Source organism: Lepisosteus oculatus, chromosome 28 (assembly GCF_040954835.1).
Source record: "Lepisosteus oculatus isolate fLepOcu1 chromosome 28, fLepOcu1.hap2, whole genome shotgun sequence".
NCBI lineage: Eukaryota > Metazoa > Chordata > Actinopteri > Semionotiformes > Lepisosteidae > Lepisosteus > Lepisosteus oculatus.
The window spans coordinates 8,257,313-8,284,274 of record NC_090723.1 but is presented as its reverse complement, the minus strand read 5'-3'; the positions used below and the strand labels follow the sequence as shown (position 1 = coordinate 8,284,274).

The following is a 26,962-nucleotide window of genomic DNA, read 5'->3' as shown; positions in this document are numbered from 1 at the left end:
GTTAAGGTACTGCTGCAAACTGCCCACGACGCTACTAAAACTGGTGAACAGGTCACAGCTGTGTCTGGGGGAAAAAAAAGTGGTCTTTCCAAGGAAGTGAAGGCTAAAAAAAACCCACTGCCAGTTCTGTAAGTCGTCTCCTAGTGCACTTGAATTGTTGCCTGAAGGAAACAATTTCCAAGTGTGTCTTTTGTACAATCTAGCAAGGGGCTCTCTAAGCAAAAGAAAAAAGAAATTGCAATAGGATTTCCTGTTCTTTGTTTCAAACCATTTAAAACAAAGCTGTAGGTGACTCCCATTCCAGACATTTTTATATGTTAACCTTTGAGTTCATGAATAATGAACTTTAACACACATTGTGAGTTCACATGAATCATAATAATAATACATTTAATTTATACAGTACATCATACAGAATAATAAGAATCAGGGCTATTGAACATTACAGAGAAGTGCACTGATCACAGCTACTCGAGTAGATCTAGCAAAACCTTTAGACTCCTTATTGATGCTGCTGAATACTCAGGAGTACTCTTTAATAGACAAACCAGGAGACAGCTTTTGGTAATGCAAAGCTATCATCACAGTGCAATTAAATGCTGAACTAATCTACAAAGTCACAAGGTGAGAATTTAACAGGCAACGTGTTCAACAGCAAATTCAATTCATAGCATTATGAAGGTGACAGGTTAGACCTGAAAACTTAACTCTTCACCCCAGAAGCCCACTGGATAAACTTCCATATGTCAAATTACTTCACAATTTAAACAAAAATCTAAAATGTTTGAAAACCTAAAAAAGTAAAATATATTTTTAAAGATAACATTATCAAGAGGGTAACTATGAAAGAGCATAAAAGGTTATATATTCTCTGCATCAAAACGTACTGAAAGCAATGTGAAGCAATATTTATTTGTAAACCGGAATGAACTGTAATATATGAAGACGTCAGTGAACATACAGAGTTTAAACACTGTGATAGTATTACAAGAAAGCATCAGAACAGAAGTGTTACAGAAGTGTAACTTTTAACTTTTGACACAAAGGAAAGGAAAAAAAATGAAGAAACATGATTAGAGCCCATGAGTGGTGAAATCTGGCTTTTTATTGCTCTGTATGCAAGTTAATATATTCTATAGTAACTGTTCAGAGTGCTGTCGGTCTGTGTTTTGGCTGGGTACTGTAAATCTGAGCAAGTCAATGGTCCATCAAATCCCATTAGTGTGCTCCTGCTCCTCACCTGCCTTCTAACTGGTTCTTCTGAGGTATGAACTCAGTGTCGGGAAGCTCGGCACTCTGTTAATGTCCAGACTGAGGCATCTCTGCGTACTCCGACTGCTCAGGTTTGAGCTCCTGTGTGTCTTCCTTCGGGGGCCGGTTCCGTTTGAAAAAGCCAAGCTGAAAACAAAGCAGTATCAGTTCTGTTCCTGCTCTGGAAAACAGGCAGACATCATCAAGATATCCGAGGCACAGTGAGCAGCTGCAGTAACTAAGTGAATATGTGTTTAATATCAGTCTGCGAGTCACTGCTGTCCCCACAGTTATTATACTGTACAGATGCACGTCTGAGCTGGTTCCTGAACTGCTGGGCCAAAGATGGTGACTAATGAATGAGGTCATATCTAATAAATATTTAAGGTCAACATTCCCCTAAATATACTGTGACATGGTATGGGACTAGTTAATAGAGGGAATCTATTATGGGCCCTAGGTCTCTGGGTTCTGGAACCTTGCTAATAAAACACACACTTGATTGAGTCCATCAGGGCTGATATGAACTACATTTCCCAGTTGGCCTTGGTAGAAAATGATGGCCACCTGTATATTCCCCCTGGGTTCAAGGAGCACAGATTTCAGTCAAAGCCTGTGTTCATCATTTTAAAGGGCATGGGAACCAAACACTCAGACTGTTTTTGTTCGAGACCAAGCAAAGTACATTTTATGACTGGTTATACTGTATAATGTTTTTTTATTTTATTTACTCGTGGTCCCTAGAACAGCATAGCACTGCTTCCTGACTGCCTGCATGTTTCTACAGGAACTACAGAACCCATGCACACTGTCTGGTTCTTGGATCAAACACGCACCCCCTACAGCTTTCCAAAAGCCCCCCCAACAGACCGACTTTAAGTACCTTCCAGAAGATGAAACTGAAGAGAGCCAGCAGGAAGAGCCCAGCGACGATGGCCACGACGATCCACCAGACTGGCACCTCCTTCTCCCCCTCCAAAGCTCGCCACTCCACCGCTGTCTGCGTCTGGAATAACACCAGCCCAACACCAGCACTTGACTGACGCTCATTTATATGCAAGACTCCCTGATTTGGGTCTTCAGCACCCTACCATCACCTCCACTTCTATACATGTATCCAAAGTTATCAACAATCACATCCCGTTAAGATGCAAAAGGAACAATATAAGAGCAGTCCATCTGGCAGCTGATCCAGATCTGGGGAAGAATTAGCAACCAGCTCCCAAAATCTGCAAGGAGGTGCAGATAGCCTCCTCCAGTCTGCAGCCCTTGCTGATATCTGTTTCTGCTAGACAGAGTAGGACTGAGGTTAATAATCCTGGTCTTGCAAACCCATATACTTGCTTGTTTTAATTCCACCTGAATGCTCAGTTAAATTATTAAATCTTAATATACACAATAATGTATTTAATTTACCCCCACTCATTTTTTCTCAGGAAAAAAAACCATAGTGGGCTGGTCTTTCCTAGTGTGCTAAATCTGTCCTTATGTGATTCCTCTTGGTACACCTGCTGTACTGTAGCTGTTCTGCGACTACCAGTCGATTGGCTTTTGTGCTTCTTTTTATACTCTTACACAGGAGCTGTTGCCTTTCCAGGGTTTTCAAGCAAGTCTGGGATACAGAGGAAAGGGAAACAGAATTTCTCCCTTTCCTATTCAAGAGAACATTGTGTTCAAGAGGCTTACTGTATCCCACACCTTGTCCAGATAGTCCGAAACGGACAGACACAACTTACTTTACTAGTTCTTGTTCTGATTTAATTTAATTTGAACCGGGAACACGGTCGGACACAGGCACTTCGATAAAAAACTTAGCTGTCTGCATAACAGACATGACAGCATAACAGATTCTATGCCATGCATGTTAAGACACTTCAGTACATTTTTTTTAAAGCATGATGTAAAATCTCATTTTCCACACAGGTTCCTTTCGTCTCACCTCAGCAGATCCACTGGGAAGCACCTCCGGCTTGACCTTATACGGCATGCTGTACACACTGTAAGTGGCTACGGACTGCAGGAAGAAGTCCTCATAGGGTCTCTACAGAGGAAAGCATGATGCTACAGTTACTGTAACATGAAGTATCATCATACGTGCAGTTAACCAAAGAACGTGCTTGATAAGGGGAGGGAGGTTGGAGAGAGTACTGGATAAATTGTAAATTGCTATAAAGACCTGGCACAAACATTGCACAATATTTTCGAAGAAAAAAAACTCAATTAGAATTACAGCATTCACCATAAAGTGCTTGCAATTCATGACAAATCCACTAATGAATGTCGATGGATGCAGCTGGCCTTTAGGATAAAAGAAAACTTTTAATTGGAAACATTTCTAAAGACCAAGCTGGTCTGTTCAGCCAGCAGGCCCCCTCCTCACCTTCAGAAAGCTCTGGACCCAGAGTCTGGACATGATCTTGACCACAGCACTCCTGCCTCTCTCCAGCCCCACGGCCTCACAGGAGAAGGTCAGGCACACAGCGGTTGAGCAGTTCTGTCAAGGGGCGAGAGAAGACAGTCATCCTACCCCCCTCTGTCTCAGTGAGTCTCAGTCCTGGACCAGGGTGACCCCAGTTTATTCCAGTTTTTGCTCCAAGGTCTTACTCGCAGGCTGATTAATGTCGCTTTTCTGTTTGGGGTCGGTTTTTAAAATGTGCTTGCACCTCTCAAAACGCGGAATGAGATTTGTAACTGGTACAAACGCTGTGCTAATTAGAAAGTTGCAGGACTGAATTCATGCAGCTGGAATTCAATGAATGGGGCTTGGAGCCTCTGATCCAGTGATGGCCTAATCACCTGAAACCGTTCATCATCAATTGATCACCTATTAAGAGCTGCTCAGTCAGAGATAAGGGAGCAAAGTTTTAATTAGCAAGTAGAGGGGAAACTGCCATAAAGTTCTACATATGTGCAGAAGCTGTTAGCAGTTAGGCAATTCAGGGTATTTTGGATACCAAGGACTGAGTGCAGAAAAAAGTATAAACCAGCAAGTAAATCTGCTACAGGCTACCAGTCAGCACTGGCGATTAAGGGCCCAGCTGGGACAAAAAACAACAAGCACTCAATGGAGAACCACTCTTCTATACTGTTCAAGGCCTGACAGCAATTTAAATAGTAAGCCTTAATTTTAGAGGAGGCTGTCTCCCTCTTGTGGCCCATCTGAAGAATGACAGCAATGTTTGATGTGAAGATGTAACTGTCCAATAACATCGTTTGAACTGTAAATGTCTGAAAATGCTGTGTTAATTGTATCTGCTTTGACAACACTTATTTGTTATCAGTCATGTCAATAACGCCCTTTGAGTCTGAAGTAGTGACTCAGTGATTGCAAGCAAGCAGGCCAATGACCAGGTAGTGAGTAAGTGGACTGGCCAGTCAGTAAGTAGTGAGTAAGTGGACTGGCCAGTCAGTAAGTAGTGAGAAAGTGACTGGCCAGCCAGTAAGTAGCGAGTAAGTGACTGGCCAGTGATGTCCAGCTCCAGCAGAGCTCTTGAACTGGGCGGTGGAGTACCACATGAACAGGGTCCTTGCGCTGAGGCCCAGGAACCTCAGCCTGTCGCTTGTTGATGCGATGAGGGTGATCAGCCAGGGTTTTATTCAGAGGAGAGGGCTTCACCAGCTACAGCACAACGACACACGAGACAAAAGTACTATATTAAAATACGTATTAAACATAATCCCTTTTTCCAGCAATCTTAAGAAATACCCTAAATTCCACATTTATGAATTATTTCTACACTTCTCCTCCATGCACTTTAAAATGATTCACGGATGAATACTTTGGCCTAAAAGGCACGTTTGAGTATATCATTCAGTAAAGGCCTGAGTGGACAGCTTCCAGAGGGGAAAGGAATGTCGTTTTCCACTGCGGTAAGGCAGAGAGAAGTCTCGTAAATGGGCCCGGTTTTAGATGAGCTGGCACTGTGGATCCAAGCCTCCCCCAGCAGTACCACTGAGGTCCCTCCATCTCCGGCAGCCAGATCCCACCACGGTGAGCGAGAACACACGGCCACCGTCTTTATCTCACCTGCCCACCTATTTGGCATCGCTGCCCACACCATCTGCATCAGACCCACAAAGCGCAGCAGTGGACAAGACCAGCGCTACACACAGGGCAAAAGCACGAGGGAGCCCTACAGCTGCACACAATATCTCTCTCCTGTCCAAACACAGCGCATCACAATCACCAGTACAATCATTTACACAAGCGAACGTCCCGCAATTAAAGTTCCAGCGGCACAGATGACACAGTGATATGGTAAAAAGGTTTGAGTTTTAAACAGGGTGTGGGGCAGCGCAGGTTCTCACTTTCAGAGTGTCGATCTCGGGAGAGGCGGAGAAGCACGTCAGGTGCTCCTCGGAGGCGTTGGCAAAGACGTAGAGCAGGAGCTCGCCCTGGTAATGAGTGGGGAACTCCACCTCCACTCTGGCATTGACTGTGCTCGGGCCCAGGTTTTGTAGCTGGAAGAGATGGCAAAGCGATTGCTGGGAATGTTGAATTAATACAGTGCACGGGCCCGTTTAAATCCCATCTCCAGGACAGGACAGGACAGGACAGGACAGGACAGGACAGGACAGATTTTGGCAGCAACTCGGACAAGACCGCAATCCTTAACCCGATTTGTGCAAAGTTCATGACCAATTTCGTTATCATCAATAATATGCTCACATTCTTATTGAAATGCTTTATGTTTTTGTCACCACAAATCTTTATCAGGAAGGACAAAGGGAGGTCTTGTTTCATTGACTGTTATTGTCCTATTTCTACATCTGACTTACATCTTCTGTCACATCAGTTATCTTTATTAGACTGCCAGATATATTCTTTGTCTAGATGCAGATATTAACTATATCCAAATCTTGACTATGTTATTAAAACAAATATTTTTAAACCATTTAAGCAATCTACATTTTTTTACATTCACAATTGTACAATGCGTACAATTTTATAAAGTTTGCAGATCTGTGTGTTATCCTTAGTTTCTTGAACAGAATTAACTCTACAATGTAACCTCTTTCTGTATTTTCTCTGCCTTGGGTTCTTTATCTTACCTGGGGCAGGAGGTCAATATTTCTTCCAGATACTGTAAATATCACTATGTTTCCCATCTTTGTTAAAACTAAAAGGATCAACATAGGAAACCAAGGGCTAGGGAACACAATTGGAAAGCACACCATTGGTGCACTGGAACTGAAATCAGGAAGTGTTTTATTACGCAAAGAGTGGTGGGTGTCGGAAACAAATTGTCCAGTTGTGTGGTTGAAGTTGATTTCCTGGGAGCCTTCAACAAAAACAGCTGAACAGAATCCTTGGATCAAAAAGCAGTAAAATGGCCTCCTTTTATTTTGCTAGATTTCTTTCTCTCTTAGAAGTGTTCACTATGGGAAACATACTTCATACACATGCTCCACCAGTGGTCCGATGTCATCGATGACTTGAGGGGGTTCCTTTGGCTCCCACTTTGCTATAGGCAGGACCTGCTCAGCTGGAGAAGAACCCCTGGAAAGCACAAAGTGAAGATGAAGCCGTTTTAAAAAAGGGAAAAACCTGGTTTCACATTGTTTCTCACAATTAGCATAGAAAAGCAAACACTATGGCTGTTCCACTTGTTAAAAAACAGCAAAAGCCACACATCCAAATATGTTGTGTGCAAATACTTTAAACGCTAATGTTTAATACCATTACCTTCTTGAATTAGTCGTTTTACTAATAAATCAGTTGTTTTCTCAAAAATGACTGGTAAAATTTGAAATTATTGTAAGTGAAAAATGGTGCTCTCTCTGGGCACTAATGATTATGAGATGAAAATACTAATGACAGCTCGCAAAATCATTCAGGAACAGTAAATGTTATGGATAACAGAGAACGTTTTAGACCTCTCTTAGTTTTATTTTCCAAGGCCAGGCTTCCACCAGTTCCAGATAACATTTTTAAAATTAAGAATACTGTCTTCAAGGGGATGTGAAGTGCCAGGAAACTGATCCTGGGGAGAGGGCTGTCAGCCTGTTGCTGCCATGCTATGGTTTTCCTCCATATAGTCTCCATGGCAACGGGCCTAGTGACTCCACCAAGCCTGATCTTAAAGAGTAGCAGTTTATTATTTTTTAACAAAACACATAACTGCTTTTAGAATTCTAAATTCAATCTAAAAAATGTAAAGAAAAAACATCCTACAATTCATTTAATTTTTATGCTTTGCTTAAACATGTCAAAGTACTGCAAAATGAAAAGAGACAGACAAACCCTCGTAATTCCAGATGGGCCACTGCGCTGACATTGACTCTCAGAGAGACCATGTTGCTGTTTGGACTTTGACTGTTTTTGCTTGAAAGACAGTTCAAATGGAGAAAAGTTAAGATCTCACCTTGCTTTCCATTTCCTCTGAAACACTTTAGAGATGTGTCTAATAAAATACAGATTATTACTTATGTTTGGACACAATAAGTAAGGCTTTTATCATTAACAGATTAATACATGGCAAACATTGGGATACTTGAAATATGAACAAAAACATAATGAGTATGTGTTCTTGAAATACTGTATTTTCACCATTTATATTGATTTAAAAAAGAACTACAAAGCATTTTCTAAATCCCCAAAAATATTAAAGAGCATTATAGGCTTACCTGATGCTGTTTTCATTGAATAGAAGCCTCTATTGAATAAACTATGCCAGCAAGTAAATTTGAAACAAGCATTTTGGTACTGGATCAAATCTTTAAATTTTAACCATTAGTTCAGGAGGGTCAAACCTGCCTTTTTATCTGCAATTGAAACAACACGCTGCTCCCCGCCTCTTCCAAGTTGCCGACACTGAAGTAGAGACCCGCGTTCAGCTGGAGAGGAAAACACAAAAGGAACAGATTGATTCTTCCTGTTCCAGGGCTTGTCTTATTATTATAGTGTCTCGATAGTTCACAAGGACCATGATAGGCCCATCTATCGACCCACTGTTCACTCAAGTACATCCTCTAGGCCATTGAATTACCTTCTCCCCTGTTTTCATTGGGTTCCCCAAATTGCACATCACCACCACCGTCCTGTTCTCCTTCTTCTGATTACACATCAGCCCGCTGAAACCCTAGAAGACAGATAAAAATGTGTGTACAGCAGTACACGCTGATCAGCATAAATTACTTACAATTCAGTTATGCTTTAGAGGTGGAAAAAGTGGTCCCTGGACTGTCATAGCCAAGCCCAAACACAGTGAGCTTCTCCTTTGAAACATTAAGTTGTAGACAGGCATTGACAAATCACAATGTTTGGGTTAACAAATACACAGCTCTGTATGTGGGCTTTTGAGAACACATTAAGGGCAGTTGATCATCTGATTTGATCTTTCCTGGGATTCTTTGAGACAGGACAAGACTTACAAGTGGACCCTGAACTGAAAGACATTAAATTATAAATCTCATTGCAAAGAAGTTGCTATCCCTGCCGATCCAGAGCAGACAGCTTATTGATCGGTATTACTGGACTTGTTTTTACTTGTGAGTCAGCGAAAAACAAAGTTGATACATTACTATATAACACAAAAAATTGGTTAATCTGTTATTTCACGATGAATGATCATGATGATCAAATGATTGTTTGTATAGAGAGGTATTCTTTCTCTACAAGGTATGTGATCAACAATATGCAATTTAACAAGTAAAGGTTTATCCCATGCTGAAAAGAGAGAAAAGAAACACTGGCTGTCAAAGAAGGCTGTGGGTGTCACCTGAAAAAGGCTCCACAGCCGAAACATTGTGTTTCTTTTCTTCTCTTTTCAGCATGGAATAAACCTTTACTTGTTCCCTTGCAGCCCGTGCATGCTGACACAGCTCCCCTCTCAAACAACATTCAATTTCGCCAACTGAAATGGTCAAATGCAACTGACAGCAAACTGGGATGTTGGTCAGTTCAACGTTTTTTTCAGCCTTAGGCTGGCTGTACTGCCCTGTCCATTCTCATAGGACCCCAGACCCCGATGGTATCCTCTAAATTAAGGGGACCAGAATCAGGAACAAGCACCTCTCTTTGCCTTAGCACGCCCTGGTAATGTGTGTGAGGTGGGGGCCAGATGTACAGCTCTGTCTCATAGGCTCCCTCCCCCCGGTTCTCTGCGCCGATGGTCAGCAGCACTGGGTTGTCATCTCCGATTAGAAGTCGCTCCATCTGCCTGCAAAGAAGTCAACACAAGCATCAGGAGTTCAGGCCTTTTCCTGGTAAGCTAAGAGCCCTCTTCTGTGAAATAAGAACCACGGATTTGGCTATTAAGAAATCTGTGAACGTTCTTGTCTGAGGCATTCTGCAGGTTGCCAGAATATAAGAATGCTATGAGCTGGACAATGCATTCAGTTCATTACCTGACTGAGCTGGAATGAGGATGCACAGACCATGTGGTCCAGGACTGCAAAGCTTTCCTAAAGCAGCAGCACGGACCACAAGGAACAAGGAACAAGATTAAGGAAGTCCTACTCACATGGCAGCAGAGAGCCTCAGGTCTGGAATGCAAATGTTATCTGGGCCGCAGTCCAGGACAATCCGAGTCTGTAACGCACAAAAACATGCATCTGTGCTGAAAGCAAAGAAATTCAGGCTCTGCGGGCAGGACCTGCACTGAGGGGTCATCATGTATATGACACAAATCAACAGCTCTACTGTATTTGCACTTTATCCTTCATGCTATGATCGGGAGGCAGTGGGGGGGACTACATCCGATTTAAGTTTCACATGTGCTTCCCTGTTGTTTCCATACCACACCTCACGAAGCTTTAGGGTGCTCTTGCCACTCTGCCTAAATCAAGGCAACATTTATTTTTGCGTGAAGCAAGCTTGTATAATGGCACACTGGGAAAATACACATCCAAGCCATCAAGGGCTCCCAGCAGACAGCATCAAGACTTAGATCTTTAAGTATCAGGTACAGCGGCTCATCACCTGGACGACTGCAGCCTTCTGCCCATGCAGAACAGCCACTGGCGAGCGAGAGTCAACGAAGCTATAATTCAGGCTGATGAAAATGGGGCTCAGCTTGTCTCTCAGCTCCGACTCGTCCTAAAGACAAAGAGATGGGGAAGCTAACATATAGGAGCAAATGCAATGATGCTTTATTTTGTTTTCCCAGTCAATCAAACGTTCAGGCTGTATATAATATTCAATTCAATTAATTTTTGTATAGCACCTTTCACAAGGTTGCCCAAATTAATATTGCAGAGTTGTGCCCCCCCCCAAAGCACAGGGACCCAACAAAGGAGGTGTTTCACACAGTGTTGGTGGCTCATAATTAAGCATGTGTTACTGCTGAATTCACACGTCCACTCCCATCATAGTTCTCCACATGGGAGCTCATTTTCCACAGTGCGATGCCAGGCCTTTGGAAAATCCCCAAGTGCCTTTAGAGACCCGGAGATTTTCCAGCAGATCGTGCTTGTGTTGCGAATACCAGTAATCATGCTGGGGTCTGTACTGTGTGTGAGAAGGCGTGAGAAGGCAAGGAGTAAACAGGCCAAGGCCTACCCTAAGGTATGCAGTAAAGGTCTTGCACATCAATCCAGTGTTTCTCTTTATAGACATATTAAATCGATCCTGTGGCTGGTTAGAGTCCAGGAACAGAGTCCTTCTGTGCAATCTCTGTTTCATTCGGTCCAAATTGACCTCCGTGTCCAGGTCTGAAAATAAAAAGCATTTAGAAAATGTTTAAAATTGCACTGTGCTTCAGATTGCAAGGATTGCAATACTGAGTAGAATCCTTAAATTGCTTCAACTAAACGCACAAATTGAGTACAAATCCAGAGTTGGAGATTACTTGTTTTAAAAACAGAAATTGCAATTACCTATCTGTTCTGGTATGTTTTTCCCTGACACACTTACACACATCGTGATGTTAAAACTGAAATACAAAAAAGAGAGAATCAGCTCTTGATTTCATGCACATAGGTTTTAACAATAGTGTTGGAAGATTCATAAGTAATACAAATGAGGCATTTCGAGCTCAGGAGAAGGAAGAGCTTCTTAAAAAGCACTATTGATTGGGATCTCCTTCATGTGCAATTGGCCTGCATTTTTTAAAATAATAAATAATAAACCTCCTGAATGTGCTTTAAATAAAAATCCAAGTGCAATAATCTGTAATTTGGGGGAAATAAAACACTGTAATGGCAGGTTCAAGAGGGAGGGAGTATGATCTTTCTCTTTCTTACCAGGACACAGATATGCTGGTCTTTGGAAGATGGCATTTCTTTTCTTCAGGATTGAGGACACTGGGGCTGAGGGACAGGGTGGCTTTGGCCCTAATGACTGCCAGGGATCTATGAAGGAGAAGACCACAGCAGGGCACACAGATTGAACAGAATGAAAACTCTCCTTCTTAAACATCAGAGCTCCTTCTCTCAATCTCTTAGACCACCTTGCCAGTCGCTTTCAGATTTCCAACAAGAGGAACTCTAGGTCGTATTCTGAGGAGTGTGAAGGCATGTCACGCCAAGAAGGAATTCAAGACATTTTCATTTTGTTGCTTGTGTCCCTACCTGTACACAGCAACTCTGCCAGCACCCCACCCTCCAACAACGAGGTCTGTAAGACAAAGTAGCCCTGCATTTAATATTATTAAATATTATTAAATATTATCACTATCAGTATGAGCTCTTCTCATACTGATAGTGATTGCTTGTGCATTTACATGACTGATTATGGTAACTGCGTGGGCTGACCATGAATCTATGTCACTGCATTTCTTTTTCATGCTCTGTCTAAGGACTGTGTGTTACGGACACTGGGAACAAATTATGTCTCTGAACTCCTGGTCACCGTTCTAAAAAGAAAAAATTGAACTTTGTTTTTGTACCCCAGGGAAATTGAGCGATCTTCACAAAAACAAACCTCTACGCTGTAAAAAGACAAGTTGTGTCACAGAAGGCCCCTACAATCCCATAAGCACGCAGTATTATTTATCTAACTTGTCAGTTAGAGTTTTTCAGACCTGGGCTTTTGGTTTGACCTGCTGTGTATTTGAACCTGAAATCATTGGCGGAATTGTTGAATTACGTAAACAGCATTTACTTGTCTATAAAACCCTTTCAAATGGTCATCCCTAATTCCGATCTGATGAGCAAAGTATTTCTTCTTCTGCAGATTAATACTTTGATTAGTGAGAAATAATCCACCAAATTATCCCACAATAATTTTGGATAAGGTAATAACCGTACTTTGTGCTTTTTAACTGACTTACTCAGCAAAGCCCGCACAAAAATGTCTGGATATGTCTCGGGTCCACATTAGCGACACAAGTGCGACTGGAAGTTGTTCCCACCTGGGTAGCCGTTGTCATCGATGTCAGTTCCTCCCCTCAGGGCGAACCCAAACGCTGCAGGCAAAGCATGTGAGGGGAACGGGCTCTCGAGCAGCTGAGCGTACTGCGCCCTCAGCCCGTCACTCTGACCCATGAAGATAAACACACGCCCCTCTCCTGCGGAAAAGGGGGCCCCCACAGCTATATCTAAAACAGAACAGCAGGATGAAAGGCAAACACGATAAATACCTGCTCAGTGCGGCAGAAGAGCAGAGCCAGATCACATGGATGCTCTGAGAAATGCTTTGTTGGAACAGTAAGCCAATGCACCTTGGAGCTGGACCACTGCAAGGAGCCTGACCACTGTAAAGAGTTTGACCACTGTAAAGAGCTGTACCACTGCAAGGAGCCTGACCACTGTAAGGAGCCTGACCACTGCAAGGAGCCTGACCACCGTAAAGAGCCTGACCACTGCAAAGAGCCTGACCACTGCAAGGAGCCTGACCACTGCAAGGAGCCTGACCACTGCAAGGAGCTGGACCACTGTAAAGAGCTGGACCACTGCAAGGAGCCACTGCTCATGCAGGCTGTGCAGGTCAAGAGCTCAGACAGAGAAACAGCAGAAACGTTTAGTTGGGAGAGACCCAGATGACTAAATCCAAGCCCTACTCTGAAGGGAACCAGAATCTACCTGACTCCCGGTGACAGTCTTGCGTTCGTGACGCCCTAATCCAGCCTGCGCTCTACGAGGCGAGAGCGCCCTTGCTGACAGAGCCCCCCTGGGTGCCCCCACTTTGTGATTGCTAACGTTTCGCTGTTCAGGTTTAGCACACGGAAGAGCCGGGGCCTACAAGCGCAACAGCTACAACAACCAGGGCTCTCACCGTTAAAGCCATCCTGATCGATATCTCCCAGGGGGGCGATGGACGTCCCAAACCGGCCGTACACAGCCCCGCCCGTCAGCCTCTGGGTGGGCTTCTCGGAGAAAGCGCCGAGCTGCCGCTGCAGGAACAGGGACACCTGGCCGACCTCGTGCAGCTTCTTGTCTGACTGGTGCTCCATGAAGAGAGGCGCCCCGATCAAGACGTCGTCTCTCCTATGGCAAGCAGGGGCACAGGGGTCACGACTGCGCCCTTTTAAACTTCTGTCCTAGATCCTAGATCAGATCTCCGGAGCAGAAGGGTCGAGCTTTTCGTCCCTGCGGTTCCCAAGGAGATTCTCAGGTACTGGAGGAGAGGAGAGCCCTTTCATCCCCTACAGCAGTTCAAGCGGGGGAGAGAGAAGGTGGCGATGTCGCTGTCGTCTGAAACAGCGCAGGATTGCTGAAGAGCTGCAGGGGTGCTGTCAAGGGTACTTTTTCAAGTAAAGGTATAAGAGTAACAAATGAACACGCATATAAAAAAATAAGAGTGAACTTAGAGAGACTTCGGAGTTACAATGTACACACAATAGGCAATGTCTGTAGACGTTAACAGCAAGCTGTTTCAGGTGCAAAAGCACTCTAGCATAACAGCAGATTTGCTGGGTGTTTGGGGGAGGGAGAGAATGGGTTATTCATGAATCTGGGGAATGTGGATTTTATCGCAGTTTAGCAGGGCTTCAGCAAGACATTATTGTCTCACACAATGGCCAGGTCACTCCAAAAAGCACATCAGTCTTCATGCGTGTTAGTGCATGACGTGCACCATCACCTCTTACCAGCAGAGGGCACACTCTTCACCCATTCTTCCTGCCAGACTTCAAAACAAAGGGTTTAAACCAAGAAGAACTGGCACATTACAGTGTCCTGTTCCCATATTTTAATTCCTTTATCCAAAAGGAATGAATAATGTAAATATATCTTTCTATATACAGTATGCAGACGTACATCTAAACCTGGAATCCATTTCAAAGACTGGGCTTTGATGTGACCTGTAAATGTATAGAAATATCTAATAGCCTTACCCATCATTGTTAATGTCAGTCACAGCCACACTATGACCAAAGAAGGACGCTACCTAAAGAAAGAATAATGAAATTTTTTTTTTCTCTCAGTGATTACTTTTGCACCAGAATCGCACAAACTTCAAATTGTACAGCTCAGTAACACACATATACAGCAGTGATCAGAATAATGAAAGGGAAATAGAGCTATTGCAAACACAGATTGGAGGTTGTGGGAAATTTACACAAAAAACCTTCAGATTTCTGCAGAAGGATACTGTTGCTTTAGTAGAATACTTCTGCCGGTCAAAGACGACGACATAAGAAAACAGTAGCTTAAAAAAGAGATTTTTATAAGACCAAGGCACGATTTGTAATTGATAATCTGTTTTTACCTGGGTGCCGTGGAAAGTGTGGATTATATACAAAATGTAAGATGACATTCCATTGTAGATTTTCACCTGGAAGGACATCATACAAAACAAAAAGTAAGATTCCATACCTGTGACCCCTGTGACAGCTTGTTCCCTGTCATAGCTGGGTTTTCAGGTGCTTAATGGAGCTGATAATCTGATGAATAAATTGTATTTGTTTTCCTCTCCCGAAAAGACTATGTCAGACACAGATGGGAAAACGATTCAAAGGTGTGATCAGAAGATTATTAGTTACATCTCGGGTGCCATTAAATAATGCAGAGGCCAGATGGACCAGAAGCCAGCGCAGATTGGGGTCTGGAGACCCTGGACCGGAAAGCTCTGCTCTGTGCCTGTAGCCAGTTTGGAATTGCAGTATAATGAATCTCGATTCTGCACTCTTTACTCATTTACAGTTGGCCAGATACAGATGCAGCCATTCAAAATGCATGGTAAAACCCTGTACTGCGTGAATATATCTGCAGCTTAGGGCCTTATACCGCGGTACATGACTGGCTGGCCAAAATGACTAACAGGCGACACTCGTGGTGCATTTGTTGTTAGTGAAACGATTGCTTCATTTAATCTCTTTACTGTGCATGTTTAAATCCGCTTAATATGGAATATTTATATGGAATTTTACAACTAAAGGGACATTTTGGTAGCTGAGCACAAAACTAACAGGAGCATAACATCTCTGAACATCATAATTAAATTAATTTTGGAATATAAACATTGTGTAAGCTGTATATGGCTAAATAAAAAATACACACCAGTATTCCACTTTCTTCATAAATATTTTAAACATCAAAGTCTTACTTACTGTGGTTATTTTGGAAAAGTTTTTATGTGCTCCTTCTGACTATATTAAGATTATATACTTTATAAAAAGTCATAGTGTTATAACCTTTTCTGTGAATACTTGTGCTCCTTATCGCAGTAAAAAAAGCTTTCTTTTAAGAATTTGATTAATAGGGAATATAATATGGAATCGCATATCTAAAGAAATTAATAATGATATTTAAGGATTTATTTATTTTCATATAGCTCAAATCATTACCATAGTCCAATTTCTTTGTAAACATGGTATGTTGCGGTATGAGGCCATATGCTGTGCAACGTCCACCACATTTTAATGCAGCGCAGATATACTGTAAAGGCAGGTTCAACCCTCCTGAACTAATGCTCATTTTGAATGGCTAGCTCTGTATGTCCCCATTAAAGAGGTCTGAAGCTGAAGGAGTGAAGACACTTACAAAGCACCACGGACACAGCCCTTTACAGCCACTCAGTAAGCAGAAAGACAAATTAATGGACAAAAAAGAAGGGACTGTGTTTGTCACAGAAAGAAAAGACTTACAGAACCAGCTGTGTGTCTGTCATTTGGAACGCCCACTACATAATCTGCAATGGAAAACCGACATTATAGAGTGTCCAGAAATGAAACATAAGGAAATGAAAACGGGCTTGGATGACATGAACTCCAGTTTGACCTCCCTAGGATAACGAGAAGTTGAATTGTGTGTTCTCTCTACCTGCTTTTTAAAAAAAATAAGCTCACGATCACATGAGAAATTCTGATTTTTGTGTGGCAACAAGAAAGCCAAGTAATGCCTTGCTATTCCTCCTGCTGAGAGATCTTGAGTGTGGAATGTAATGTCACCAAATGCATATCCAGAAACCCAGGACATGTACAGTACGTGTAACTGGAAAATGGACTTCAGGAGCTTACCTGGCGTTGAGTCCCCTGTGAATTCTCCTACTGCCGTGGAGTAGCCTTGGAAAAGAGGGAAGAAGAGAAAGAAATGTCCTACTAACCCAGGCACTACTTCGCCAACAATCAACAACATGGCTGTTTGTGCTTATCGAACACACAAGCCCCTGGGGGTCCTGCTCAGAAAAGGGTCTTGTGTAGTAAGGGGCTCCTACTGAATGAGACAGGTGTATCTCCAACTACATTTGCAAATCAATGACAGAACTATACTGCATGGAGTTTGTACGTCAGCAGCTATATCACCCTGCAACTCACAGCTGGCAGCCCACTGGAGCTCAGTAGGTGTGAGCCTGGCTGGCACCTACATGAGAGACCTCCTGGGAAAGCTAAGGTTTTTGCTGTTGGTGGGGCCAGTAGGGGGCCCTTACCTGTGTGGGTCCTAATGCCTCAGTATAGTAATGGGGACACTATACTCTATAAAGGTGCCGTCCTACGTATGAGACATAAAACCAAGGTCCCGACTCTCTTTGGTCATTAAAAATCCCAGAGTGTTTCTTGAAAAGAGTAGGGGTGTTACCCCAGTGTCCTGGCCAAATTCCCATCTAAACTTCCATCATGGCCTCCTAATAATCCCCATCTCTGAACTGGCTTTATCACTCTGCTCTCCTCCCCACTGAGAGCTGGTGTGTGGGGAGAGTGTACTGTTGCACTATGGCTGCCAAGGCATCATCCAGGTGGGGCTGCACACTGGTGGTGGTGGAGGGGATCCCCATTACCTGTAGAGCGCTTTGAGTGGAGTGTCCAGAAAAGTGCTATAGGAGCCTAAGGAATTATTATCAATAATTATTAGATGTTCTCCCCATGATCGCAGGTGTTCGCTCCAGATGAATCCCACAGTCCAAAGATATACTTTAATAGGCTTGTAAGAAAACCGGCCCTGGTGGCAGTGTGTGCCTGTGTGTGCCCTACAATGGACTGGCGTCCCTTCCAGGATGTACACTCTGTCCTGCACCCACTGCTTGCTGGGACAGCTATGGGCTCTGCCGTAACCCCGTTTTAGATCAAGTATTTAGAAAATGGATGGAGGGACAGAACTGTACAACCCCCCTCCCTCCCTGCTCATGCTTCTGTTAATGCACAGACATCCCCATCACAGGTGTAGTGGTCCACCTTGACTTCTGGCAGCCCTACAAACCGAGCCTTACCGTAGTACTCATCGTATTCGCTTTCCTGGTATTCCAAGGAGAGAGTCTCTGTACTCATGGTGCGGATTGGATTTTGAGGTGAGAAGACTCTGAAGATCTCCGACATGTTGGCCGCGATGATCTGGCCTTTCGTGAAAGGGAAGAAATGGCCAATTTTTATTTTTAATTCACCGGACAGTTTGAAGTCTTTAAACATGAGGCACAACATGAGGTTTTCGCGCCCTCACATAAATCCCTTTTCATTTTTCAAGCAACGAAAGAAAGTTCAGTTTTGTACCTTGTGAACATGACTGTGCTTTAAATAGTTCACATACAGAATTCGGACGCTTGGCCGCGGACACGGTGTAGGAGATCGCGCCGTCCTACACACACCCGTTAAGTGCATAGCTAGAATTTTACCAGCAGAGGGCGCTCACGTCACACAATAAAGGCGCTAGGGAGGAGGGCGAGAACTTGCATTGATCGTGAGTGAAGTATGTCTTTGCTATTATAAGTGGTTTTTAAAATTACTCCAGAATTAAATGAAATTAACTCTAACTCGTTAATTAATACATCTTTCCTAACTGATACTGGCACTTAGGGAGCCCATTTTGGCCGTTTATTATTTGGTCTGGCTGCTGTTCAAGGTTTATATTTTCCATTACTTAACTCCATACCTGTTCTTTTTTCACTCTGCACTGTTTTCCACTTTTAAATAGGGACCCATAGGCTATTAATTAACACCAGACAAGTGGAAAATTCAATTAAGCTATACGCTTTCACAATAAATCATTCAAAACACAATTTTACACTGAATAAGAAAAAAAAACACCTTAATAGTTCTACTGTAATGCCTCGACCTGTTAATTAAGCCTCAACGGTCGATTTAGTAAAAAGGTTAAAAGTACAATTTCCACAGTCGTGGTAGGACAGGTTTTAAAACGTTCAGGGATCTCCCTGGAAGAGTCCCGAACCCGGCAGGACTACCTTACAAGACATGGGAACCTCCCCCCCAGCAGTGTCGGCACGTTCGGCAGATGCAACACACTCGCCGTCGTGCTCCCATGGTAACCACGGAGATGACCCTGTGACCTGACCGGTCACTAGCTGAGCCCTGCAGGCAGGAGATGGAAACCACTGGCCACTCGGCAGCTGCGGCGTGTCATACGTACCTTGAAAGAAATAGCCCCCAGGAGCCCCCAGTAAAATCTTCCCATCCTGAAAAAAAATTAAATTTTTATAGAGAGCAAGAGAATTCCTCCGGGTTTCAGTCTTTTTTGACATGTATTCCATGCACTTAAAAACTTTAAAAGTCAAATAAAGTTTTTGATGGAAGTTTTCAGGATGCATCTCTTGACTGCTGTCTAACAGTGCTGTATAATCATAATGCACAAATGTTGAAGTGGTACCTGTGTAATATCAGAGCTAAATCCAGCTTCACAGTATCGGCGGTCTCCACCTGGAAATAAAGCACAGTCAATGATTCATGTCATTTTCTTTGATCGTTTTCTGCCCATTTGTTGGTGAGAAAAATGTACCATAAGGTTAAAAAATGAACCTATTTATCTCCCTTACTTCCCCTATTCCCACCCCCCCCCGCTCCACATTCCCTCCCCCCAAATCAAGGAACACCCCAAAATCCTCAGGCACAGGGAAAAAACAATAGAAAAACAGGCTCATTTTCATTTATAATGATTAGCATATAGGATGCATGGTCAGAGAATTAACATTCTGTTTTTCATGGTGGTATAAACGAATTGTGGTGGTGTAAATGTAACGGACACTTTTATCCAAAATAAAATACAACTGGAGCAAATGCGGGTTACGTTTCTTGCTATCGAGTACAGCAGCTGTACCTCTCTGGAGACCAGGAGTCCAGATTCTCCAACCACCACTTGTCTGTCAAAGTCGAGTGTTAGTGACATTTCTCGGGAATCACCAGAGTGGCTCTGTGGCTCAGGATCTGTGCCTGTGGCAGGAAAGGTGCCGGTTCGAATCCCGCAGCCGGCAGAGGAATCCTACTCCGTTGAGCCCCTGAGCAAGGCCCTTCACCCCAGCTGCTCCAGGGGCGCTGTACAATGGCTGACCCTGCGCTCTGACCCCCAGCTTCTCTCCCTGTCTGTGTGTCTCATGGAGAGCAAGTTGGGGTATGCGAAAAAGACAAATTCCTAATGCAAGAAATTGTTTATGGCCAATAAAGTGGTCTGATCTTTATCTTATTTTCCCCACAGCAGAGAGGTCTGGGAAGATTAAGGGAGCTTGCGCTGCTTACGGTATCTGTTGTGGTCGTAGAACGTTTCTGTGTTGGTCTTCCTGCAGGGGGAGTAGTCCACCCACGTGTTAGACTGCATATCCAGGATCTGGCAAATCCCCACTGGCGTTTTTCCTGAAGTGTCGCCCAGATCCTCGACGTTCCATTCGTAGAGGGGAGCACAAGCCTGCGGGAGAGAGTACAGAGGAAGGCTCACAGGAAATGTGAGGAGTCCCTGCCGTAAGGCTTTTATAAATCCCTTGCTGTGCCGGTCAGTGCTGCCCCTGGCGAGTAAATCGTGTTCGCTGCTGCTGGACATTTTCATGCTGCGTCTATGGTTGGCAGGGTGGCCGCCGTGGAGAGAAAACACAACTCGTCACCGCGGTTTAAACTCCCTAGCCACCGCTGCAGATCCGCCCAGGAGAGAGAAGGGGAATTTCAAGGAGAAATCCGGAAACCAAAGATTATCAAGGGAAGCACATGACGTAAAAGAAAACGCGTCTCATGAAATGATAACAATATTAAAACGGTTTTCCCGCTGTTTGAATCTACCTAGCTATCCAAGTAACATTTTGGAGCCTACTTACTGCAATGAGATCTTGTTTGGATCGCACACTTGCTCCAAACCACTGGTGGGATTTATGCTCTGTTAAAGTCAGATGCCCAAATTTGTAAGTACCATCACCTGTTGAGGAATAAAAACAGCTTGGTGGCAAATTCTTCACTGGGGCTGCAGTATGAGTTTACTATGGAGCTAGACAGCAATGCATAGAAATTCCTGCACTGCTTCCATGAACATTTTCAAGCCCAAAATCTAATGAAAATCTTAGGAAACTACATTTCCTGGATATTTTGTAGTTCGAAACACTAACCAATTTAAGGATGAATCCAGCATTTTATTACAGTAAAAACGGTCATGAGACAGACTGTGAGCACCACACTGCCTCACAGGAGGGTCAAAGCCAATTGGAGGAGCAGCAAGGCTCCTTCTGACATCACCACAAGCACCCAGGAAGTCACAGGGGCATTTTTTTTTTAAAGAGGTCCCTGCTCAACTAATCCCAACTCTAACCCCCCCGCCACTACCCTAACAATCCTCTTCTAGTTGTACACTGCTGCTCGTGACCTGCCCCCAGCTCGAACCTGCAGCCGCTGGGTTACAGAGCTCTGAGCCAAAGCCTTCACTGGCTGAGCTACTGGGGCACCAGCTGCACTGTTGTTTTATTTATAGAATAAATCTGTCAAGAGGTCTTTGTTCCACAGCTCAACAAGGAAAAAAAAAGTCAACTAAAAATTAATAATAAAAGTTAAAAAAAGTCTATAAAAGTGAAAAGCAATCAGTCGAGACATTAGAAGTTTTGTAGCCGAAGTCACGATTCAGCTGCGTGCTGAAGACTTTGATCACATTACCTTTCATGTCAAAAGGCAAAACATCACATGTTCCTCCCTGTGGTGGCCAGGAGCAGAGGAACACTGAACCCCCCTCTGTCACGCCAGGCTGGCTTGTGTTGGCCTTGGGAGCCCCAACGACCACGTGAACTCTGCCGTAGGAAGAGACGGAGAGAGAGAACCTCAAAACTCTCCCAGAAGCGTCTGCTCCAGGAGAGCACCTCTTTGGTCTTGGAAAACATGTGGGTCAGCTCAAATACTGCTCCTGAGCCAGCTGATACCGATTTCGGTGAATCAGAACTGAAACAGCGTGCTTTTGTTTATTGGAGTGGGTTAAAAACCCACGTTAACAGGAAAAAGAGACCCACTGACCCAAAACAGACTTTCAGCAGGGACGGGGGGAGAGGGGGCTGTCCTACAAGCAATCAAAAACAAGAGTGATATTACATACAAAACAACCAGCTCATGAAACAAACAGCAACAGAATAAAAACATACCCGCATCAGAGAACTCAAGGCATTCTTTTTCATGGCTCCAAAATGGATTTCTGAGGAACCCTTGTAAATGTCTGTAACATGGAGGATGCTTTTAAGGTCCAGGTGGGGCTGCACACTGGTGGTGGTGGAGGGGAGACCCCATTACCTGTACAGCGCTTTGAGTGGAGTGTCCAGAAAAGCGCTATATAAGTGTAAGCAATTATTATGAATTATTATTATTATAAGGCGAGTGGATGCGCATTCTACAATGGTGTATGTTGTGAGAGAGATGACATTTTCGTCATATGATGACACTGGTGAGCCCAAGGGAGCACACATACTGTAGATTCATTTTGTTAGGATGGTTATACAGTTTCACGAATGGTGGTCTTCTTTCTTAGTACAGACCGCACTTGAAAAACCTGGACAAAATTATAGCAATCGGAGAGGCGGACCATATTAAATTTTAAAATACCACATTTTAATATAACCTGTAGTTATTTATTCACCTATCTGTAGCTGGTAGCTATGGGCATTAGAAATGAGACGGTATTCTAGAATGAGACATATATGACACACTTCGGCCTGAGAGTTGGCACCTCCCTGAGCGACAGTGAATTCAACTAGGGGTTAACGTATTTCGCATACACTGTTTATTATTCATTTTTTAAATTCACACACCAATGCCTTTCCAAAAATAAACCCACTGAATCCGTAAATATAAACCCTTTTGGTTATTTAAGAAAAGACCAGTTTCAATTAGACAAGGGGAGCGTGTTAAGAAATTCTAATTCCCATTATTGTATCGGGATTCACAGGCTTTTCCTTTGCATAGTAAATGAAACGTATACAGTAGGAACAAAACGGCTGAAATATTAAAACCATCATCTTGTGATCCCTGAAAAAGTCCAAATTTGGATGGGATTTTGATTGCAGCAACCAACCCGAACACCTGCTCTTGAGTTTAACCCTTCTATTGCACTGTATTTGCTGAGTGATTGATAAGGGAGTTTTAGGACTCCTTAAAACTTATTTCCTGAACTCTTTCACTTCACATTATGCGCCGAACAGGACAAATGTTCTTTCTAATCTGCCTGCTAGCAAGTGACTTTGCAAACTCTGTCCTGTTTGTGCATTTCTATCACAGGCTCTCATTTTAAAGCGCAAATGAAGAAATGCAGCTCGAAGAGAAACGCTGAATTAACCTTTAAAAATGAAAAGTACCTTTTACCATGCAACCTGGCACATCGCATTCCAAATATCTTAATGTTCCACATGAGAAAAGAGGTGGCACTCACAAGTTGTTACTTGTCTGATAAAAATCCACCGAAAACCCAAAATAGCTCCCCTCTGGCCCGGTGTAGATAGACGGGGTCTTGAGGTCAATGTTTATGCCGGAGGTTGTGCAGAGAAGAGCTGCAAAGAGCAGGGGTCCTGCGGCACAGAGGAGGCGCGCGCCCTGCGATCGATAACCATTACACCCCCTCGCCATCTTCAGAGTTGCGCCGCTTGGCTTCGGTGTGTTGAGCCTTCTGTCAGCTCTCAGTGGTATAAGACCATTTGCGGGACTTATCTGAGGGGATTTCCGTCAACCAGCTGAATGACTAGCAGAAACTGCAAACACCCTAGATATGTGGCTGTGATAGGCTTGCCCTGTGGTTGGAACTCGGCACTAAACTCAACAGTGACGAACATTTTATTGGATAATTTTCTACAGCTAAATAGGGCTTCAAACACTGTATTTCACCCGAAAATGTGTGCAGGCTTTTCTGAGAAGTTTCTAAAGCATACAATATATCCAGTTAAAAAGCTGTGTAAAGTGTAGTAACAAAACACTGGAAAGGTCATCGATGTTCCCTCCCTAAATAGGCACGGTCTGAAGCGATGATGGCAGTGTATTTTAAAGCAAGCTAACTTTTGAAGTCCAGGAGCAAGCTAGCCGTTTTGAACCATGGTGAACACATTGATATATACCGCAGATTATCCAGGTGCAGACAAGAGTCTGTTCATGGGGATTTTATGAAACTCTGCATTTTACAACTTACACCTTGTAACTCTAAGGAAATCGAGAAAAATTGGAAGGCTGGTACAACCATGTTCTAGGTGTTTAGTCAGAAAAGGTTGGTTAGGTTTTTTTTAGTTTGCATATCGAACACTGTTCCCATTTAATTTTGTCTCCACCTTTTAAAATATTGAAAATCTCCTTCTAAAAGGAGAATTTGTTGTGAAACAATGTTTCTTCAGGTACAGTAGAAGGTGGCTCTACAGCCAAAGCATTGGGTCACACCTTTCTCTGCGTGTATAATGAGAGGTTCTGTAGGTAATGGAATACTGCATTAAACCTTATATACTGTATGCCTTGTCATTCACCAAACCGCTTTATACCATACAGTGTCGCAGGAAGCCGGAGCCTACCCAGCAAGCAACGAGCGCAAGGCAGGGTACAGCCTGGACAGGGCGCCAGTCCATCGCAGGGCCAGTGCAAGCCCATCATACAGGGGGACAATTTGGAGGCCACAGTAAAGGTCAAGGGGGGAAATTCAGCCCAGACACTGGGATAACTCCCTACTCTTCTCAAGAAATGTCCGGGCATCTTTAATGACCACTGAGAGTCTGGACCTCGGTTTAAATTCTTATCCGAAAGACGGCACCCACTAGAGTATAGTGTCCCCACCACTATACTGGGGCATTAGGACCCACACAGCCCGCAGGGTGAGCGCCCCCCACTGGTCTCACTAACACCACTTCCAGCAGCAGCCAGGCTCAACCCTGCTTAGCTTCAGTGGGTAGCCAGTTGAGAGCTGCAGGGCGATATGGCTGCTGGCAGTCCTTATATGTGCATACTAATATAATACTGAAATATTACAATAGGCTGAACGTATATATTTCTAAATGATCCTGAGAAAACCCAGCTCATCACCATGCTTTGTTAGCAAGGCTTTGCTGAGCACACAGGTTATTCCTGGTCCCAAAGGCACAGGTTTGCCAGCTTTGTGAATCCAAGAAGTCTCTGGAAACTATGGAGGAAAGAAACAAAAGCAAACAGCTTCCAGTCTCCTTGGAACTTGAGGCCTGAACAGCCTGATTTCAACAGAATACGAAGACATGTGTCGCCTTCATGCCAGTCTCTCAATGCAGCAGCGAATACTGAAATTCCTCTGATAACAGATATTACAGCGATGCAATACAGAGAGCTGGGTGAACCAGATAATTAAGACACAACACAGCTCTTCCTAAAGAATGCTGATAAGGTTCCTTGGCAAGCTACACGGAATTAAAAATAAATTCAAGGAGGAAAAAGCAAACTTCCTGATCTCAGAGCAACTGTCAGGCTGCAGTGTCATGAGTGAAATAACTATTACTGTTCCAGTAATAGTTCTGAAGCAGTACTTAAACTACAGCATCAATAATAACAATAGTTTATTTTAACATCACCTTTCATGATACATCATTAATCGATTTTTATCAAACGAATTTTATGCATTACAGCAGCATTTTATTTTAGTGGTACAAATAATATTACATCTAAAGAGGCAACTAATATTATCCATCTTTAAGCTATACACTACCAGGGAATATTTGTGTTGTGGTGCACTATAAGTATAGCAGCTATCCCATGTATATCTGTTTTAAAAACAGCTTACAATTTGTTCACAGACATGTTGCTTATTAAATTTATGAGACCCGGTGTGTAAAATTATTTTCTGTCAAGAAAAAAAGATATTTGGACATGCTCCAAAAGAAATGATTAAGTAAACTAGTTTTAGTAGCTAATAACTTACATATTTTATTCCTGACAATAGTTTTTCATCACAAACTGCCTGTTGCACTTCTAAATACTTCATTCCGTCTGCCGTGTAGAGAGGTAATGGTGGTCTTTGGTGCAAAAAAACGCTCTAAAAGGCTTATGCATCTCTAGAAAGAGAAGGTTTGGTGTGAAATGAAAACATATTTCTCAGACTAGTTTTGGAAAGGGAGGCGAACAGATGTAGAGTGAAAAGATGTCTAACAAATGTCATGCTTTACCCGTATTTTGAAATGTGGTTCACAGTTATCATTTCCACATTTCCAATATAGTGAAGTCAGACTCAAAACTGTAACGCTCGCCCTGTTCCTATCGGAGGAGCGGCGTTTTTCCAGAACCCTACTCCGTCTCCCTGGTGCCTGGCTGCGGGCGGCTATCCCGGAGGCAGGACGCTCTCATCTCCAGCAGCCACTCCTTCCTGCCGCCCCACCTGGGAAAAAGGATCAGATCGTGCATCAGGCAGGCCAGGACAGCGCCTCCGCAGGGACCAGCCCAAAACACCTGCAAGACAAACGGTCCCAAAAAAAAAGCTTAGACAGTTCTGGGCTAGAGTGGCCTCCTTCTGTTCGTAACCATTCCTCATTCGTATTACAGTGCATCACCAAATCTGTAACACACCGCTCGTCAGAAGCCACAGCTGCCTTGAGCATGAATGATGAATGCATCTTCACCTTGACTCAAGGAAAGCTTATGCAGCAGATTCTTTTTTGATCACACTCACTTCGGTATCATGCCTGCCTAAAGGCTCTGAGTTACTGGCATTTGTTTTTCTGTGCTAGGCCTTGTTCAGTCAGCTGATGGGAACTGGGAGTAGTCCCTAGGGGACAACCAGGATTATCCAATGAAACCCAATCATGCATGCCTTCGGGAGGCGAGAGGAAACCAAAGCATCCGGGAAAAGCCCATTAAAACGCAAAGAGGGACATGCAAATCCACATACACAGGACCCCTGCTGTCACGAGATCACGGGTGTTAACCCGGGTGTCAATGATAAATTCCACTCTGGGCTCATACAGCCTGGCTTCACCACAGCTTCTCCTCCGTTAAAGTGGTGAAAGAATTTCTCCCTTTTCCACCTGATCTGCTGTGTCGTGGGGCAGCTGGTGCAGAATGGAGGTCCCCCACCATCCGCAAGGGATCTGCACTGCAGTGATGGGGAAGCAGGATCCCCTATGTGACCTACATTAAGGACTTAGGCATTCCTGTGTATTAAACATCGTAATTAATTGAAGACCAGTTCAAAGGGTACCCGAAGACCTGCGGAAAGAACAGGGCTCAGAGAC

General features: G+C 43.6%; 2 protein-coding genes across 3 annotated transcripts in view; both read right to left on the bottom strand.

Moving 5' to 3' along the window:
- Positions 1-373: 373 nt before the first annotated feature.
- itga2b (integrin, alpha 2b) lies at positions 374-23,465 on the bottom strand. The gene is made up of 30 exons (XM_015362387.2): positions 23,173-23,465; positions 21,420-21,550; positions 20,597-20,694; positions 20,031-20,196; positions 19,168-19,217; positions 18,931-18,976; positions 17,780-17,905; positions 16,593-16,637; positions 16,221-16,264; positions 14,843-14,908; positions 14,469-14,521; positions 13,409-13,620; positions 12,546-12,731; positions 11,764-11,809; positions 11,437-11,544; positions 11,071-11,126; positions 10,754-10,905; positions 10,175-10,291; positions 9,717-9,784; positions 9,266-9,413; positions 8,241-8,333; positions 8,009-8,088; positions 7,496-7,576; positions 6,646-6,751; positions 5,560-5,712; positions 4,763-4,870; positions 3,632-3,745; positions 3,191-3,292; positions 2,135-2,257; positions 374-1,398 (listed from the first exon to the last, which is right to left on the bottom strand). Exons 1-30 carry the CDS (start codon positions 23,364-23,366, stop codon positions 1,300-1,302), a joined length of 3,171 nt encoding a protein of 1,056 aa, XP_015217873.2. The 5' UTR covers positions 23,367-23,465; the 3' UTR covers positions 374-1,299.
- A 1,846-nt stretch (positions 23,466-25,311) lies between these two features.
- The window catches only part of LOC102687988 (aquaporin-1-like), a 65,189-nt gene continuing 63,538 nt past the window's right edge, over positions 25,312-26,962 (bottom strand). The window contains exon 5 of one of the 2 annotated variants that reach the window (XM_069185674.1): positions 25,312-26,180. In XM_069185674.1, coding sequence (XP_069041775.1) covers positions 26,019-26,180 — 162 coding nt within the window. In that variant the 3' untranslated portion in view covers positions 25,312-26,018. The remainder of the gene's footprint in view (positions 26,181-26,962) is intronic. The other variant, XM_069185675.1, reaches the window with a different exon arrangement.

Bases quoted from the DNA above. Each gene is read 5' to 3' on its own strand.
- itga2b (XM_015362387.2), bottom strand. From the start codon at position 23,366: ATGGCGAGGGGGTGTAATGGTTATCGATCGCAGGGCGCGCGCCTCCTC. The intron at 14,522-14,842 runs GTAAAAACAGAT...TTCTTTCTTTAG, and splicing joins ACACTTTCCACGGCACCCAG to GTAGCGTCCTTCTTTGGTCA. The intron at 3,293-3,631 runs GTGAGGAGGGGG...TTTCCTCTGTAG, and splicing joins GGGTCCAGAGCTTTCTGAAG to AGACCCTATGAGGACTTCTT.